Source organism: Pipra filicauda, unplaced genomic scaffold (assembly GCF_003945595.2).
Source record: "Pipra filicauda isolate LSUMZ 115617 unplaced genomic scaffold, ASM394559v2 scaffold163_size1657671_pilon, whole genome shotgun sequence".
NCBI classification, from domain to species: domain Eukaryota; kingdom Metazoa; phylum Chordata; class Aves; order Passeriformes; family Pipridae; genus Pipra; species Pipra filicauda.
This window is the reverse complement of record NW_024104140.1, coordinates 1,233,144-1,253,085: the sequence shown is the minus strand read 5'-3', so window position 1 is coordinate 1,253,085 and position 19,942 is coordinate 1,233,144. Positions and strand designations below refer to the sequence as shown.

General features: G+C 38.5%; 1 protein-coding gene across 1 annotated transcript; it reads right to left on the bottom strand.

Annotated features, from left to right (window-relative positions):
• Positions 1-1,659: 1,659 nt before the first annotated feature.
• LOC114000690 (S-adenosylmethionine synthase-like) lies at positions 1,660-17,191 on the bottom strand. The gene is made up of 9 exons (XM_027745160.2): positions 17,091-17,191; positions 14,026-14,103; positions 12,321-12,443; positions 11,315-11,427; positions 10,545-10,688; positions 9,156-9,374; positions 7,545-7,727; positions 5,880-6,013; positions 1,660-2,797 (listed from the first exon to the last, which is right to left on the bottom strand). Exons 1-9 carry the CDS (start codon positions 17,161-17,163, stop codon positions 2,695-2,697), a joined length of 1,170 nt encoding a protein of 389 aa, XP_027600961.1. The 5' UTR covers positions 17,164-17,191; the 3' UTR covers positions 1,660-2,694.
• Positions 17,192-19,942: the final 2,751 nt, after the last annotated feature.

Below are 19,942 nucleotides of genomic sequence, written 5' to 3'. Positions count from 1 at the left end.
GTTAGCTGAATATCTGTACAGCCTGCTACTGCGGATGAAGTTGCAAAACACAATGCATAAACTGTTGTGTTCTTCTTCTGATGTGCTCTTACAATTTTTTTTCTTATGCAGATTATGACCTGCTATATACTGGGAGATTTTTATAATACATTGTGACCACATATTTCAAATAAGACCCTATGCATTTGATATTAAAACAGCAATTTTAATAAATAAATAAATAAAGATATTTCAATTGATCCCTGGATGGAGGCTACATTTGAATTTAGCGAATTTTTCAGCAATCTGCCATGTTAAAGTTTATATCTGATTTGGGAACCCTTTTTTACAGTTTAGGTTCTAGTTTAAGTCATTCTTTTCCAGAATGGTAATGAGAGAATGCGCCAATCATTCAAAAAAAGATTATTTTGCTAGTTTTGTGGAGCAATAGTTTTGTGTCTGGCTTTGGACTAGACAATACAAACTTTGCAGAGGTATCTTTTCTCTATTTGCTGGTTTCAAACAAGGCATATGTCTTTTTTTCTGTTTTTTAAGAGTTTTTTTACATAGGGCAAATTAGCTACCCTCTATAAATAAAATTAATTCACTAGTCATTAGAAAACTCACTAAAATTTTTAGACAGGATCTCTAGAGTCTTAATGTACACTGTACCTGTTCCAATCCGTATTTAGGGATTTCTTCAGCAGGTGGTACTCCTGGCTACTTTGGAACACCAATCAATGACAAGGGGAAGGAAAGCTTAGTAATCTATCCAATTCCTTGAAGAAAATGTCTTCAACTCTGAAGTCAGAAAGCAAGGTGAAAGAAGTCTTGCAGGAATGTGTTCTTACTGTCTGAAGTACGCCGTGGGGGTTTTGTGGGGGCTTGTTTGTTTGTGTTCTGTTTGTTTGACAGTGAGCAGCGATTAACAGACACCTCCATTGAACAAGTAATTTCCTCATTCAATTTAACAAAAGACATTTCATCAAAATGCTCTTCTTCCATGAGAAACAAAGCATCACAGCTTCTTAGCAAAGCTCTATTTAACTTTGGAAGGGTGAAGTCTTATGACAGTGAAATTGAGACTTGTTAAAATGACACTATATGCCCATTTACTGAAATTGCTATCAGTTTAGTGTATAGTGATCTCTGCAATCCCTTGCCATTTTAACTTTGTGCCACTATTTATTAAAACATTTTTTAATATTTTATTATTTTGACATTTCAGAATTAGCAAGCCGCATTACTATTTTCTAGAAAATACCAATTTGAGCAAATTCTAATGAAGTTTAATGCCATGCTTTATGCCTACAAGACCATATGCATACTAAATGTGATTAGTTTCAGGCAAAGATAAGGTCCAGGGTCCTGTGATAAAAAGGAAAATTGTCATTAAATAAAAAAAATTTAAAAAATGCAAAAAGTGCCCACAAAAGAATTGCATTTGGTTTTCTAATGGAAAAAAAATAAGTGCCTCATCTGTAGGTCACAAGGACTGCAGCAGTTACTGTGCTAGATTGGGTTAACTGCACCAGGCCAGGTGAGACACAGGTACAGTTGTACAGTGACCTCACTTCAGCCCCGTTCTATCCAAGGAGCAATGGATTGATCAGTCTTTGCAGGAAAGGAAGCAGCTTTTAAAAACTTGCTTGAGACTAATGTTATATTCAACTACTTGCATTTGATTAGACTTATCACTGGAGCCTTTATTTTTCCATTAACAGGGGTGAGGGAACCTTAATGCTTAAGTGTTTATCAAAACTCCCTGGTATTAAGAGTAGCTACATCATTCCAACATTCTGTCTTAGTTACCAATTTAATGATGAATTTCCTTGTCAGAATTGCTAATTTCCATATACAAGTCTTTTCATTCTCTCTAGTCCTTGAAGAAAAGCTAAATGATTTTGCATTCTCTCTCTCTCCATTTATGTTTTCATCCAGAGAATTAAAAGGAAAGTCATGTCCTCTAAGTGCTTTTTACAACACTTTTTTTACATTTCAGAAGTTGCCAAATTAAACTTAATTGAAAATTTATACAGCCAATCCCAATTCATGCAGACATGGAAAATTCAAGTTTGAGAAGGAGTAACTATAAATGAACAAAAGAATTACAACATAGGAGTTCATCAGTTTTCACAGATATGTAATGTTAAAAGCAAACAAATAACACTGCCTCATAGCTAGGTATTTTTAAGGTTACAGTGACTAATGATAAGAAATGGGTATTTTTACTAATTTGCTTAAAATTCACTGAAGTACTTAAACTAAAGCTATAGTCTTGGAAGACCTGGCCCAAATAATTATGGCAGTTTGTGCTATTTCTGCTTTCCTCTTGTGGGGAGCTCTTGAAGTTACCTCTCCAACTTCATCCTCTTCAGTACAAATTTAACTGGGTAAGCAATAGTGGGCTGCCCTGGCAGAATAGGAATGGCATCAACTTCCACAACCATCTGTGCACTTTATATCTGATCACAGTCAAATGCCTAAATTGTTCACATATTACCAAAGACAAAGCTGAAGACTATATTAGATAGAGCTACATGCATTTGAAGCGTAAGGCCACTATGAAAGTTAGAAATCAAATACAAATAATTTTTAGTATGTCTATTAACTACAGAATGTCATTTAAGTGTACATACAGTCTTTTCTTGAACTGTTTAAAATTTTACCTGGTTATTAAACCCCCTGTCAATAATATGAAATGTTTTGAAAAGCTTAAAACACAAGCTTTTTGGGTATTTCCCATGTAAATTCTTCTCTTCCAAAGTGCCCATAGCATGCTGTTTTTTGATAGATTGGCCTCTTCAAGTCCAGCTCCCTAAATGAAAAGAAAAAACCAAAAGTGATTCTTACACTTACCTCTACTCCAACGTACATTATGATCTGGAAATACCAGAAGCATAATCAGTATCATCCCCAGGAGAATGACAGTAAAACCTTGGTGTCATTTCCTTCCCCACACAGATTTACAGAAAGAAAGACAGTGAGCTGATGGTTTCAACTTTAAAGTGACTAGGAATAGCCAGGTGTCTTCCAGTGTCTCAGAGGTGCAGTAAGTATGCAGTTAGGCTTTATAAACGTTACAATGCAGAAGCATTTTAATTGGAACCAAGTCCAGCTACACCTGGGCAAGCATCAATGTGTTTTCTGCTATTTCAAGTGTAACATGGGACATTTTCTAATGCTACTGGGCCAGAAAGAAAATGATCTCAAAAGAAGCTGCCAAAGATGATCATCTAGTAGACTAGGTAACTGTGGAGGTTTAACTGCTTATGTAGATACACTAAGTCACAATTTAGAGTAGGGTGCTTAAGATGAGTTAATTATAACTAGATAAATAATGAAGGTGGAAGTGCTTTTTAGCCTGCATAATATAGTGGATAGCAGCTGTGCTAAATGGTTGGCTACCGCTATCTACTTAGAAGTTTCTCTTTGTTTCATGAAAGGCCTGAAACATTTTCATCTGCTTGGGCTTTCTTCTATTGTATTATCTTGCTTTAATTATCTTTGAAAGCACGTTTAGAATAGACGATTCATGTTGTAAACTGCTGGAGGGAAAAGTAGTGGAGAAATGACAAAGTAAGAAGTACAAACACCAACAGGATAGTCAATACATTTCAGATGGTGAAGAGATCACACGTTCTCACACTTATGTGGACATTTATGACATAGAGCAGCTATGTCTTGCTTCAAGTAGTATTTTGTGCAACATGGTCACATTCTGCAATGGCTACTGTAGTAGTCATTTGTGCTTGACCCTAAGCCAGAAGGCGTCAAAATATGAGTGCTGACTAAATGAAAAGTATGTCAATGAATCGTTGGCTAGAATGGACAGCCAGCACCACTTCCAGGATTTTAAACATTGTGAGGTGATGTTTAACAGGGAAATATTCACTCAATGATGCTCATGGTTTTGCCAGCTTTCTTCCTTTTCTACTGCCTTCACCACTTCCAGGACTGTGTGTATTTTTAAAATGCAGCACATTTTAACCCAACAAATCAAGGTAAACGTCTGGGAATCACCACACAAATTATTGTTAGTGATGAACTACCATAATGACAAAGCTAAAGAACAGTTTTGATTGTATTTGTGAACTGATAACACTTGGAAAACATTATCTATCAAAAGAAGTTGCCATAATGCCTCACATTATCTCAGACTATTAAAGTAATAAGTCAGCTCTGGCCTCAGCATATATATTCCATACTCTGAAAAGGAATGCAAAAGGCTGACCATATCAGTTGATATAGCTTGTCAGAAATGTCTTTCCTTTTTAAGGGAAAAAAAACTCCTCTTATTCACTAACATGTTGATATTTTTTTCCCTCAGAGTCAAATATGCTCAAGATTGCTCTGGAATACAGAGACTTGAATGATCTTAAGTGAATCATTAAAAGCATTTTTCTCAAATAATGAGATAGCTAACATACATGTTTCAGCATTTTAGAACAGAACTTTTAAAACCTGCATTGCTCAAATGACAAAGTCTGCATGGACTCAAGCTCTTGCTGGTATCTATCTCAAGTTGAACTCCCATGTCAATTTCACAGACTTAAAATAAGGGTTGAACTCACAATGTGGATGCTCCCTTAAAAGAGAAAAGCTACAGTGTTTCCATTAGTTTCTCTCCACTAGTTGTGTATTTCACAAAACTTTTGAGAGGACAGGTTTGGTGAAAATCAGCCAAGAGATGAGGAAGTTCATCAGGACTGAGAAGATGAACCTGTACCATTAGGTCTTAGGAAGCTGTACTACAAATAGGCAAGGAAACTGTGCCTCTTAAAAGTTCACATAAAGAATCATATAAGTTAGTCATAAATGGGAGAAAAATCAATGAAAAATGCTCAGGTCAAATTACAGCTCACTGGAACGCAGGTGGGTAACTGATGATAAGGACAGGTGCTGATCTGTTTCTCTCCTTCAGCCCTTTCTTCTCTCAAAGAAAAGAGTAATTCCCATGCTTCTTTGTGTGTAAGGATTATACTAGACTAAAAGACCTGCTTTTTCAGGCCCGTTAATGTTCCAGAAAAGGTGAGCTGCAAAAGGCAACAGTTATTAGGTTTGGGTTTGCATGTCTTCTCTGGCTGCATAATAGCCTCAATGACACACTTGATCACAACTGAATTTTGTCTTCAAGACAGATCATCTCGTGGCTATTCTTGTTCTGGTTTTAAATTCACACAATAGTTCAGTTACCAGATCCTTAGAGAGCATGTAAGAAACCTGGATTCCTTTTTAGTTAGGTTTAGTTGACTTCAAACAGGCTGCACAAAACTGCATGACAACCAGAGACAGGCTCTCAGTGTTCAGTTTCCCTCTGCGTGTGCCAGGGCAAATTACTGCACGTAATGTCCCACTCATTTCAACAGGATTGCTCGTGATGTGAGAGCACCAGAGTCTTTCCATCTCCTCGCAGCTGTCTCATAAGTTGTTGCCACCTGAACATCAAAGGCACGGAGACCACACTTACCTCAGTACTGCTTTCAGAAAGAGCCAATATTTCTGCTGCCTTTCAGATAAGGCAGCGATGTGGAGCCTTACACACCCTGTAAGCAAACTGGAAAGCCTAACTACATCTTATGTTAAACTTTAATTCTACTTTACCAAGCAAACTACCACCTGGCTAATGAACTGCAACATAAATCACTATCGGGGTTGCGTGTAGACATACATGGTGTAATTTAGGTAGGTCTTAGTTATTCAGTGCATTTTGTGGCTAGATTTATCAATTGGCCCTTTTATGTTGTGCAGGGAGCACGGACGAAGGAAGAGCAGAAATTATACCAATTAGCAATTTATGACAAAGGTGACTTTCTTGAGGTTATAAGCCAGAAAGTTAAACTGTTAAAGAGAGCATTAAAGACATGATTCCATACAGTAAATACTAACATCACACAAACCTTATGATAGCTCCAAGGCGCAGATCAAAGTTTTTCTGGACAATTTCAAGCAGTTCTTCTTCAGATCTGTCTGATGTTCCATAATGAAACACTGAGATCGCAAGAGGACAACTCAGACCGATAGCATATGATAGCTGCAGGACACATGGAAACAACCCAAATATGGTTAACACAGACCTTCCTACTTTTTGCTTAAGAGAAAGGAAAGGCTCATCACATGTGTCAGGGTAGTTTGCGAACATCTTGTCTCCATAAAGGAAACCAGGGGATATGCTTTTGCTGTTTGTCTTTTATGTTAGAAAATTATGTTTTCCTCGGAGAACGTTCAGCCTGGTCAAATACTAGACCTGGGTGACATTCCTTTAAAGCAAAAGAGGTACTTTCTGTCCTTCTCAGTTACTGCCATTCTTCATGCAGTTCCCTCTATTATCCGTCTTGCCCTTTCAGTATGAGAGTTGGTTAGCATGTAAACAATATCCATAGGAAAAACAGTTGTGAACCTCAGTGGAGGCTGGCAAAGTCTCAGCGTAGCACACAGCTATTAATGGGCTGAAAACACTTTTGAGTTTCCACTTCATTTTTCCTTTTGTTAATCTTTAATCCAGCCCTCCATGACTTCGCAGGACATTGGCTTCTCTGCTCTCCCATCCTCCATCTTATCTTCTTTGCTAATATCTGAGATCTCCATAATTTGCTGTTAAAAAAGTCAAACTTGCCTTGTCTAGAGAAAGGCTCATGTCTGAGAGAAGGTCCCTGAAAATTACTGGAATGACAACGTTCCCACCTAACTCAAAAATAAAGACAGTGATGCAGGTGTTCAAAAATGACACTCAAAACGTGCATACCAAGAAATCAGAAGTTTATCTTCTGTCCCTTCAGAAAAAAAAAAAAAAAATTATCAACAACTGGCTAACCAACACTTCTTTGTGCCTGGCTTATTCTCAGTCTCGCCTTTTCCTGACTAACTCCAAACTATCAGGTATCAAATACATGCACAACATCTAAAGCAAGGAGCCTTGTTCCTTATTGAGATGTCTGGATACTTATGCCATGGATCATAACTACATCCAGTGGGCTTTTCTTTTGGTCCATGGAGAACGTAAAATGTTTTAAACACACCTCTGCAGCAAAACATCAGCCAGATTGCTGCTACATTTTACTTATTTAGTAAATGAGTTGTGTAATGAGTTATTATGTAGCAGTTACTCAGAAAGAGTATGTTCATAAACTAGTATTGCAAACTGCCTAGGCAAACTTCGCTTGTTTAACAGCCACACTGCGTTCATGTTTAATGGTGAAACTGTCTATGTGTCAGTAAAACACCTCCTTCCGCTTCTTAGGCATAGTAATAACAAAAATTCCTGCACAAGGAAAGAAGGGCATTTTGTTCTGAGTATACAAAGCTAATGAAGGTTGTTCTTGCTTTAAACTCTCTAAAACAAGTGAATTTTGCTTTTAATCACATCTCACACCATAGCAGTGTACTAGGATTTGAATGTAATTTCAAATGCAGCTTAAAACAGATTAAGTTACAACCAATATAATCATGTAATACAGCAAGTTGCACAACTACACCTAGACAGTGCTACCATAACTGCAATGTGCTGTGCAGCCCAGGCCGGAATGTCTCAGAATTTGGTGTATTACTTTCATGGTTTGTCTTACCTGGATTAGTACCCTTTTACAGAGACCAGCTTTCACCAGAGATTTTGCAATCCAGCGAGCTGCATAGGCTGCAGAACGATCAACTTTGGAGGGATCTTTCCCAGAGAATGCACCTCCACCATGGGCTCCCCAGCCTCCGTATGTATCAACAATGATCTTCCGACCAGTCAGTCCAGCATCGGTCTGAAAGACAAACAACTGAGTATATTCACAGACACAATAGCTCATCCAATCCCATACTAGGTTAGTGGGTATAGCTTTGTTTGGCATTTGCCACAGATACAACTCTGTTCACAGTGTTCACATTCACATGCAACTGTTTAATGTAAGAGTTCTCTACATGACTGGAATACTTTTCAGAGATGTACTAAGCTGTCTGGGCTACAGTCACTTTTGAAAACCTTTAAGAATGTGGCACAACTGTAAACATGACAAAAAGAAAGCTCACTTCAAATCAGCAATCATGAAATAGTGTTTCTGGGTTACTGGACAAAGTCTTCACTCAGCAACACTTTGATGAAGGCCAAGAATTTAAAGCAACAAACGCAGATCACATATGACCGAAAAGGTTAATAAGCTTCACTTAGATACCCATACTAAATGGGAAGCAGGGGCTTCACGTAACTGCAACTCAGTGCTGTCAGAACATAAGTACTGAGAAACTCTAGCTCAATTCATGTTAATGGTTCAGTAGTGACACTAGTGACACAAGTGATACTACTCTTCTTCCTTCACTCCTGTGCTCCTGACAATGGAGTCCCATGCTCTTGCGTAGACTTTTTTCTGCCTCCTACAACTTGATGAACTGATCTAACTTGCTCATCCAGCAGAGAATTACTGCCTCTCTGTCAGATTAGCAAAGCTGGCAATGGTGTGTTGATAAATGAACTCCAGAGTGCTGAGAAATTCCATCCTAAAAGAAGATAAACTGCACTAATCCACTATTTTTATATCTCCAAATAAGTAGTGTGGGAGCAAAGCTGACATCTTTTTCTCATTGAAAGGGGTATCCCTACATCATCCCAGTGTCATCATAAGCAGATCTTGTAGTTTTAATTCTTATGAAGTCTTCATACAAAACTGTAAAGTTTTCTGTAACATAATTTTTTTACAGTTTCACAGCAATGACCTTCTTATCTAGTACCAGCACATGGTAAGCAGAACATGCATCAAATTTCAATGACTACTGAGACTTAATACATTAAGCCTCCCTTGAAATTCATTCCACTTTACAAATAATTTCTATGTATATATTAGATCTATTGTTATTTCTGGTTTCGATTTTTATAGTGAAAGTGAAGAGATAGTTCCAGCCAGACATTTTAGCATGTAACTTAAGGACTGGATTTTGCTCATTTAAAATACTTTCTGGAAGCAAGACGGAGATCCAAGAATCTGTACATTTGGCTGTCAAAGGAGGTAGAGCTTCAGTTTAGATACCAGCTGTCCAGTAAGAAAACTCCAGTAGGGATGACTGAAGCTTCCTTAAAAATGTATAGACTTTCTTGGTTAAAGGTATGCTAGTTCACTGTACTATTGTTTAAGAGAACATTCACAAGCATGTGGCAAAGTAGAATCCAAGTCTGTATAGGCTATCATTTTTCAAAGTACCTTAGGACCACCTTCTATAAACTTTTCACTTGGAAGGAGATGATAAATGGTGTCCTCATCAAGATACTTCTCTGGAATGACTTTTTTAACAACTTTCTCCATTAGCTCCTTCTGTATTTGTTGCAGTGTTATGTCTGGGGCATGATTTACTGAAATCACCAGTGTGTGCACTCGGATGGGCTCCAGTATGCCATTACACTCCTTGTATTCCATTGTGACCTGGTGAGAAAAAAAAAAAAGGACAGTGAACACTCAGGGCCAAAAGAACCAGTCTGAAAGCTGCAAATGAACCTCAGCTATTTTCTGCAGCCAAAAATTAACAGATGAAGAGAAATGGGATGAAAAATGATGGATCGCTGTCAATGCTTAAAGTCATTGTAAAGAAAAAGAAATACAGAAAACACTGAAGTACTACTACCAGAAGAGCTAACTAAAGGGCATTACATATCGCCACAGAAAAGCAAAACAGCAAGGAAGTTACAAAATCCTATGATTTTAGCAGCTGATGCTAAAATCATTCATGGTTTGGTATGATAACCTAATTTCAGATAGTAGATTACCGAAGTAAAGCCTAAATAAATTTTGGAGAACCCTGCTAAAACGAACAAGTGTAGATCAGATTATAGGCTGTATCCTTTGCTCCCAACCATTGTACATGGCTTTTATGTACATGCAAATATTAACTGGCATTGCTTCATCCTTAGTATCTGTTTTCTTACAGACTGGAGTGGTCTCTCTACTTTCCCACCCTTCAGACATGCTTGAATAGGTACATCTTAGAGAAATCAGCTTATTCACATGTTCACATAGTCCTGTCAAGATGTAGGGATTAAATCCATGTTGTACTGCAACAACAGCAGCAGTATAACCCAATGCAATTCCACACTAAATACCAGAACTTAAGACTAAAACATCTTGCTGTCTTAGAAATGCCACATGCATATCTTTCCTTTCCTTTCCTGCAGATTTTACAGCCTGGAAGACAGAACTTACTGTCTTTGAGACATCCAAAGTGCATCACACTTACAATAGGCTCAGTGACTCATCCACTCAGCTCTGCAACACAGCTGTCAGTGGTTATATTTACTCAGGAAAAAAAAGTCCAGCTGATCACTGGTAATTTGCTGATATTCTTTATTTCCGGGGGGAAAAGAAGGAAAATACAAGTATTGTTTTATTGTTTTGAGGAGACCTGCTAAGACACTGATAGAACAGTTTAAACAAACCATATGTGCTACATACAAATGTACCTTATCAAACTCACACCTCCTTGGATCATAATAATGACAGCACCATTTTTGACAAACATGAAATCTGATATAGTAGCACATGGGGTAAATGATTGCTATTGTTTCTCACCTTTACAGTTCACGCATCAATGTTACAAACCTGTGTTTTCCCATCTGGTCTAACCCAAGGCCATGTTCCATTCCGTTCCAGAGCCCTTATAGCTGCAGTTAGTTTGTGTGCCAGGAGGATTGTTAAGGGCATACATTCCTCAGTTTCATCAGTGGCATAGCCAAACATCAAACCCTGCATCGAAAAACAGGGAACTGCATTGAAAAATGGGAAAATAAGCTGCTCATTTCCATATTCGCTTTCCATTTCTGCACTTGTCTTTGCCACATAGTACTTTAAAATCACCCAAGCTTAGCAAGAGACAGCAGCAACATGCAGAGTTAACACCCTTTGACACATAACCAGCCTGAAATAACATTTATGTGCAAGAATCAGAACCACAGCAGGGGCTGGTTCCCAAGAATGGTTCTGCCTTAAAAATCCATAAGATCCCTCTTCAAAGTCTTCATAAACATAAAGCTCATTAAGACTGCTTAGTTTTCTCCCCACACATGACAACTGAAATCTCACAGCATTGTTGCCTAAGAAGTAAAACTAGGCTAACCAAGAACTTGAAAGACCAGAAACTAACCAACTGACAAAAATGAAATCGTAGCTCTATCCCGTTAAGGCCACTTGATACAGGGAAAGCCACTTTCCTTGAAACTAGTGAAGGCTGTGATACTTTTTTTGCACTTCTGGTGATTTAAAAGAGTTCTAATTCTTACAGTTTGCGCAATAGTTTTTAAGGAAAGTCTCTGGTCCAATGTAATTGCAACTGTTTGCACATTTACTAGATTTGAGTAAGTGTCTGGAATTACCTGATCCCCTGCTCCAATGTCATCATCACACTTGCCATGGGAGATAGCATCCTTGATCTCTTTACACTGCTGTTCCAAGGCCACTAAAACTGTGCAAGTCTTATAGTCCAGTCCTAGTGAGGAGAGTTTTGGGAAGTTAGGTCATATATTCCCAAGAGTTCACAAGTTGCTGGAGAAGTTTTTAAGGATTATCTAGTTATCTTGGCTAAAACTTTCAAAACTCTAAACACGTAAACTTCCTATACTACATTTTTTTATTGCCAACAGAAGCAGACAATGAGCACATTTATATAACAGTTCCACGATATGGGAAAATTAGTTCTATTAGGTCAAACTTAAATTCTTGAAATTGACAGCATAAGTGTAATCCTACAAGCTGCCCCACCCAAGCTTGTTACATTGTTTATTATTATTGGGGTTCAAACCATTTGCTATTAAATCTGTGAGAGGAGTGTGGAAAATGTTGCCAGAAACTGATATTCAGTTTTTCTTGTAGTGTGTTCTAGGGTTCAATAGAATTAGAGAAAAAATGTATATATCATGCATGAAAAGAGGGAAGACTGAAGGGAAATAGTAACATGTTTCAACTGCTGAAAGGAAACTACTTTGGGATATATGTTAAGAATACATAAAGAATTCCCATTTGTGTGAACTTCAAGTGTCACAGGCTTATGCACCCCAAGGACAAGTAACATCAGTGTTAAAGCTTTCATAGCACACACCTACAGATGCACCCACCTTCTGACATATGTGCAAAACCTAGCTCTTCTGCATCAGAGAAGCAAGAGACACCTGGCTCTTTCAAGAATAAGTCTTTTATAAGTATGCCACCTTAAAATAGCTCCTTCAATACTACACGCTGAAAATTACAGATCAACAATATCTGTGAGTTTTCTCCTAGGCCTGGATATGCATTTCACTTCTTTCTCCAGAAGAACATTAAAAACATGACTTTGGCCACACGCAGAACAGACTTAAGAATGAACACATGTAGGATCTCACTCACCTTTGGAAGAGTCATCATATCCTATCCTCTTAAGGGTCTCTCTCACAATTTGTTGGTAATCTACTATAGCTCGGGATGTGATCTCTCCACAGAGCAAAATCATTCCAGTTTTTGCTACACACTCTGGAGAAAATATGAAACATCAGAATTTTACTGCTACTATTCTACAGTTACACAGAGAGATCCTGAAGATGGTTCTACAAGCAAAGGACTAATCATAAGGGAAACTCAGTGTAAAGCCTTAGCCTTACACCTTATACCTGAAGGTCTGTGTGCAATCACTCTTCTCTTCATCTGATATGAACATTTAAATGCCTGCATGTGGTGGGGATCTCCTGTACCCAATTATCCTATCTCCACAATGGCCAGCAGAAAATATTTATAAGAATAGATCAAGTACATAGGGCTGTTTCTCCAAGTAATTGCCAGGTCTTCAACAGTTTCAGGTCAGAATTTTCCTGAAGCTAAAGGGACATAATTTACTAACAGATGGTTTTACCAGTCTTTGATATATTTTTGTTACTGTAATTCCTCCAGTTGCCCTTGGCAACCACAAAAACTTTTAGCTTCTACAAGATCCTGCAGCAAGAAGCAATGCAATTTCATGGCAAATTTTGTGCAGAATCACTTCATATTTTATTTCTTTGTTTCTTTCGAGAGTCCACTTGGTTTCCAAACTTTTCCATTTTATGTAAAAACACATAGCAAACAATCACAAAAAAATTTACTACAACAATATGACCTACTATCTATGTAGTTATGTCACATCTCAGTCTCCTGTCTTGGTAAGACAAACTGATGGTGTTTCTCACATCTCTTATCACGTTTTTCGTTGTTATTTTTGCAGCATTCCTATGTTATCATTTTCAGCTTTTCAGCAGTTTTGGAACCATAACTGCCTGCAATATTGAAATACACCCTTCATCAAGTCTAACACTTATGTTAACCCCTCCCTCCACATCTCCTCACTGCTCACATCTATGCATCAAGGTTCACATAAAATTTTTCAGATGAAGTGTCAGATTAGATCACTGTGTTTATGGGATGCAGCTAGTGCTGTAACTATGACCTTGTTGGCTCGTTCTAAAAATAAAATTATGGTATTTGGAAAGCTCTTTAGACACATTCCCTTTCTGTGTGTATTCCACTGTGGCAACCCAGCTTATTCCAATTGGGTAATATGTTCATAGCCTCTGTGGGTGATATGGCTAATACATGCAGAATACAGCATAGTCCTAATGGAAAGTCCCACAAAAAAAGCAAGCCACTTTGATCAGAATCACATTCAAATGAACTTATCCTTCTGTGAACAACAGGCACCGCCGTATTCGCCCTATAAAGACATGCACTTTGACATATATCTTTCCTCAGTTCTTTTTTTCCCTAATTTTCTTAGCTTCCTCTTTATTATCATCTTCAACAGCCACAGTTTTCCCTGATACCAATGGCTTCTCCTGCTCTACTTCTTATATGTCATCACTTTTAATTTGCACTGAGCTACGTGCATTTCTGTTCATTTTTTGCAGTGTTTTTTCTGCCTTCTCTTCTCCTCTGAATAAGTGAGCCAAAGCTGACCTCTTGACTGACTGTGGAAATCTTGACTGACAGCCAGCTATTGGAAGAATTTTGGATCAAAGGATACTATATCAACATTGACTACTTGTTGTACTTCATTTATCTGTTTTCCTGTCTGGATTGTACTTACCACAGGCAACCTTGGCATCTGGATCAATACTGAGATGAGCATCTACGACAGCATCACTTATCTGATCACATATCTTATCTAGAAGATAAAAATAAGATGGACATCGCATTTCTTTTTGTAATTAAAAAAATTGATTTCTTCATAAAATTTAATTCCCAGAGGGCAAGAAACTTCTTTTTATAGGGCATCTGCCAAGAAGCAATTTTACCAACTTATATTCTGAAAGGTATGTTTTCACTTCTCTCCTCAAGTCACTTCTATCTGACATTTTACTGTCATCTGCACAGGCCAGCAGCCTCCCAGTGAGGGGACAATGAAAAAGGCTTGCAAAGGCATCCTGAAATAATAATTTCAGGAGAATAGAAGATGTAGTAGTTTTGGAAGTGTTTAAGCTAGGACCTTTCTGTAGCAGTTTTGCACTCTTCTCCTCTTTTATTTTAAACTTTGTATTGCATTTTCTGTATGAATTACTTGTTTTAACCTACATCTTATAACTGTCTGAGATTTGCATTTCCAGTACTGTTTGTCCCTCCTGTACCTGCAGTGTGGACCTCTGAAATCTCACATGCGAACGCTTTCAGATGACAAGAGACATTGCCCTCCCTACAAAGGGTACTGAAGTCCACTCCTGCAAATATGCACTGCTATCTGGCTCACTCAAGTTTAGAAAAGCTTCTGCAAATTTTCTCTCAGGGACAAATATTGGCCCCTCACAAATTTTCACAGTTATTTCTGAGAGCTGGTCTTCTTGTTTTAGGAAAAAAGCACCGCAGAAAAAAAGTTTTACCTATTCTGTCTTTAGCACCTGTGACCCGTTGTCCAAATAAGACCTCAGTATGCCAAACACATTTGGCTTGTTAAAAGTTAATGAACAATTTTGTGGACAAATTGATTATGTCTCGTTAATGTAAACGGAACCAGGTAAAAGCAATCCATGTTATTACTTCCAAAGTACATGTTTGAAAGGTTGCATATCTGCAGAACTAACATGAGGAATAAGAATTAATTTTCACCCACCATCATTACAGAAAAAAATTTATCCAAAATATGTTCAGCCACATAGATGCACAGCTGGATCTACAACACTGTCTGTATCAGTAAGTCAGGTGCCTGTATAGTTTGTAATAGTCTGTGTAATTATACATGTAATTGCCAATCGAAAATAACTTCTCTCAAGGGCCCGCAGAGAAAATTAATGTAGAATCATAACTGAATGTCCACACCACCTTAAACTACTTATTTACTTTTACAGACAATCTAGTTTGGAAGCAAACAAACATCAGAATGAAATTATAAGGCAAGACTAGAGTTACTCTGTACCACAAAAGGACTGTAATTCAATGCAAAGTTTAAGTGTAAACTGAATTTTGTGTGAACCGTAGGGTAATATCTTACAGTACAATCTAAAAGCAAGGAAAAGTGAGATGTGCTAGCCTGTAGCTTTGAATAGATAAACCATTGTGCTATCAATATCACCACACTCAAATACAAACTAAACCCAAAAGCAAAGCATGAATGCTAAAAATACATGTGCCCCTTCTATTCATACAGGCTACAGTGACTTCAAAGTCAGCATGAGATTTTTTATGGAAGGGCAGAGGTTGCTTCTTCACTGGCATAATTTTCACAATCTGAATCAGCAACTTCTGTATCTTTTATGTTCTGTTTCTAGCATTTTCCCCAACAAGCTGAAAGTACACATTTCACTGTGCACTTTTTGATCATTTGCAAAGTAAGTCCAACAGTTTAGAGGCTTGAAGAAAAAGCAAAACAGAACAAAGGAACAAAAACCACACCAACTTGATAGCTGTAAAGCTGCATTATTTCGCAGCTTAAACATTATCTTCCTGAAATTTCTTGCAAGCACATTCACTCAAAGATTACAAATCCTGGTTCCAACGTTTATCACCTGGCTAGTTTGATACCCTGAGACAAACTGAGTTCTGAAGACTGTGAAATTGATCCACACCGAAGGGTCCAATGCTCAAGCAGCAACTGTTAAGTTTTACTGCCTTCAGCTGCGTACACAGTTACAACAACCAGTGCACTGTTCTAAAGCAAACAAGTGGTTGTGGTGGTTCAAGATATAGGTGCCACATGCTGCAGTGGTCTTGCAGTTGGACTGTTCAGTAGGAGTCGGGCAGACAGGCTGGTATAACTGGTTTCATGCTGTACCATTCCCACCTAATGAGTAAGAGTCCTGAGAAAAACTTGTCTGCAAATGTTCCATGTTTGACACCACACTGTTTTTCTCACTATTTTTTTTCTTTTTTGTCTTTCCTTCTACTATGGAAAAAGTAAGAAGTAATGCTTTTTTTAGTCTAAACATTAAAATGCTCCATATGAAGGTACTGACATAGAAGGAAATGTTAGTACCCTTACTGTAAATTTGAGTCACTACTGTGCCTCTTGGAGGTCCAAACTTCCTCCAGTCCCTCAGTTAACATGGCTTCTAGATTGGTGTTGGTTTAAACAAAGCTGTATGAAAAATAGCTGATTTTAGTGAACAGCAATTAGAGCTGAAGCATTGTCTGCACTTCCAGACCTGGAAAATTCAATGGTTTTGTACATCCTACACCATATGCAAACTTGTGTTAGAGAGAGCAATGTGACACATAGACACATGTAGTATTATAGCAGTCACTGGAATAGAGCTCTGATGAAAATTAGTGCTTATTACTCGAAACGTTTCAGAGATTCAGAGTTCAATGACCACCTATAATATACATGTGCATAAAGTACTATTTTTTTCATTACAGAATAAAAAGTAAAATTGTAATTCCAGTATACATGGCAGCCGCAAGTCCTACCTGTACAGGACCAATCCATGCTTTCTAAAGCAAACTTTTTAAGTTATCTATACCAGATTATATTGCATATTAAACAAATAGGACACGTTCTAGTCAAATAAACAAAGACACTAATCTGAAATCTATTAAAAATAATCAATTGGGTTTTTCCATCAATTTCTCCATTGCAAGAGATATGACTGAACTTTCATCAGATAGCATTCTTCACTGAGAAGTATTAATAAAAACAAAGCTATAATCAGAATTTTTACTTACCAGAATGTCCTTCAGCAACAGATTCTGAGGTAAAAAGAAATCGTTTTTCTTTTTTTGCAGTGTGAATTGACATGTCTTCGTATCTTTCACAAGCTTGCAAATGAGAAAGACCCGAAGCAACTGGACTACAGAACAAGCACAAGCAGAAGGTGAAGTGGAAAGGTTAATGTGCCTGCGCAAACAGCTGACATAATTGCTCCTCCCTGTTTGCTCCTTGGAAGTTCAACAGGTTAAGACTGATCTGTGTGGCTTTTACCGCTTTTTATGCACTGCTACAGAAACTTCTTTCATAAGACTCTCATGTGTGGTTAACCTCCTACTTTTGCACACTTCCTCTAGCCTCCATTCTTAATTGCTAACTAAAAAGCACTTCAAGATGAGATGTTATCTCAGCACTGACATGTTATCTGAATTTGTAGGGACAAATGATGTTTTCAACTAGGCACAGTATCCATAGTTCGTACTCATCTGCAGTAGCAAACTGTGCAGAAATGTATCTCTCTTTACCTGAGAACAAATGTTCACAACGGTTCCAGGTGGTAAGAACTGTGCTCTTCTTCCACAATACTGTTTATGTCAGAGGCTAAGCCAAGAGCTGTAGAGCAACAAAACAGCATGCTCTGTAGAAACAGGGGTGAAGACACTGGGTTCATTATAAGCTACCGTGAATTCTGAGACTAAAAGCTATGCCCTAGCTCAGTGAATCTTAAACTTGTTAGTGCTCAGGCTCTCACAATTCATTTTACAAACCCCTTTTCTCCTACCGTTTGCCTTGATGGAGAGACACTAGTAGGGAACAGCTAGACTCAAGTATCCAAACTAAGCAAGGAAGTGCTGCCCATTTGGAAGCACTATTTCCCTTTGGCTTATTTCATACATATACATATGCAATATAGTGCAACAACACACCTGAGCACCTGAGTGCAGCACAGTATCAAAAGGCTGCCTAGACACAACAGGTGTGTCTAGTCTCAAAAACCCTGGTGCTGCTGAGCAGCTCTACGCTGCTGCAATACATTTTGTTGAGCTCAGCTTCTCCAAATCACATGTCATTTCTGAAAATGTTGCTCCGTAACCTAGGCATGTTAAACATCAGCAAGAGTGGTACTGAGATGCAGGTCAAATTTCAGTGACAACAGAAGGCTTTACAACTGGCCATCACAAGCAAACCACATTCCTTACTGGACCACCAGCAAACATCTCACAAGAGACGTGTGTTCATTCTGCAAAGAAGTCTTCAGTGCTAGGAAGCAGCATGCCTGCATTTCAAGACACTTCCCAGTAGTGAGGTATATGAAGTAATAAAAGCAGTAACGAAGGCAAGGCACTTAAACAAATGAGACAAAGCCAACCCTCAAAAAAACAAAGCAAAATTGTATCTCAGCTGCAATGCCTGGAGAAGGCACATCCTAACTATGGTAACTCAGGTGGTAGCTAGTATGCTGCAAGAGGTTTGTCACTCTCAGAGAAAACCAGCCCTCTGGAAAGGGATACATGAAGAGGTGACTTAGTTGAAGGAAAGAGACCATCTGCACCCCTTTTGGTTTTGTCTTTTTGTTTTGTTTTGTTTTAAATCCTAGGAACAAAAGTTTTCTGTACATAACAGCAAAAAAACACTGGTTCTCCAGAGGACAATGGTTGCTTAAGTGTTTGTGGAGGAAAGCAATAAAGAGAAGACTTTAAACCACAGTTAAGGATTATCAGAAATGCCCTATGAAATCCATTAACTCATCTATTTCGTTGCCTTTCTTTCATATCAGAATTTATTACGATACAATAAAAAACTAAACTAGTCATACAGAGATTTGTGTGCCTGGAAGTATTTAAATTCTGTGTAATAAATGCACTTCAAACTCAAGTTACATGTTCCATAAAACACTTCATACAAAGCAGTGAAAAACATTCATACGAATAATTTCAGTCTACCCAATCATTAATCTTTATTACAATACATTCTAAAACACTTGTGCTTTACACTGTTACACCTGGGTAAGGTGATGGAACAGCTCATTCTGAAGGCCATTTCTATCCACATGGATGACAAGTAGTAGTCAGCACTGATTGACTAAAAGGAAATCATGCTTAACCAACCTGATAGCCCTCTACAATAGGACAGCCACCTGAATGGACGAAGGGACAGCAGCGGATATTGTCTACCTTGACTTCAGCAAGGCTTTCAACAATTTCTCTAACAATATCCTGATAAGTAAGCTCAGGAATTGCAAGATGGACAAGTGGACAGTGAAATGAATCAAGAAGTGGATGAACAGCAGATCCCAGAGGACCATGCTCAGTGACACAGGGTGTAGTTGGAGGCCTGTTACTAGTGGTGCTCCCCAAGGTTCAATACTGGGCCCAGTACTGTTTAATTGGTTCATCAGTGACTTGGATAAAGGGGCAGATGCCTCCTCAGCAAGTTCAATGATGACACAAAGCTGGGAGGAGTTGCCAATACCCAAGAGGTATCATGTAGCCTTTCCAAAGGACCTCGACAGGCTGGAGGGATCATCAGAGCAGAAATGTCTGAAGTTCAACAAAGGCGAGGGTCCTGCACCTGGGGAGGGATCACCCCAGGCACGAGTAAAGGTTGGGGGCTGACCTGCTGGAAAGCAGCTCTGTGGAGAAGGACCTGGGGGTCCTGGCAGACAAGCTGTCCATGAGCCAGCAGTGTGCCTGTGTGGCCAAGAAGGCCAGTGGGATCCTGGGGTGCATTAGGAAGAGCATGGTCAGCAGGTCGAGTGTGCTGATTTTCCCTCTCCGCTGTGCCCTGGTGAGGCCACATCTGGAGTGCTGTGTCCAGTTCTGGGCTCCTCAGCACAAGAGACAGGACGCTCCTGGAACTGGTCTAGCAG

Bases quoted from the DNA above. Each gene is read 5' to 3' on its own strand.
- LOC114000690 (XM_027745160.2), bottom strand. From the start codon at position 17,163: ATGTCAATTCACACTGCAAAAAAAGAAAAACGATTTCTTTTTACCTCA. The intron at 11,428-12,320 runs GTGAGTGAGATC...TCTCCTCACTAG, and splicing joins ATATGATGACTCTTCCAAAG to GACTGGACTATAAGACTTGC. The intron at 7,728-9,155 runs GTACTTTGAAAA...TTTGTCTTTCAG, and splicing joins TTATAGAAGGTGGTCCTAAG to ACCGATGCTGGACTGACTGG.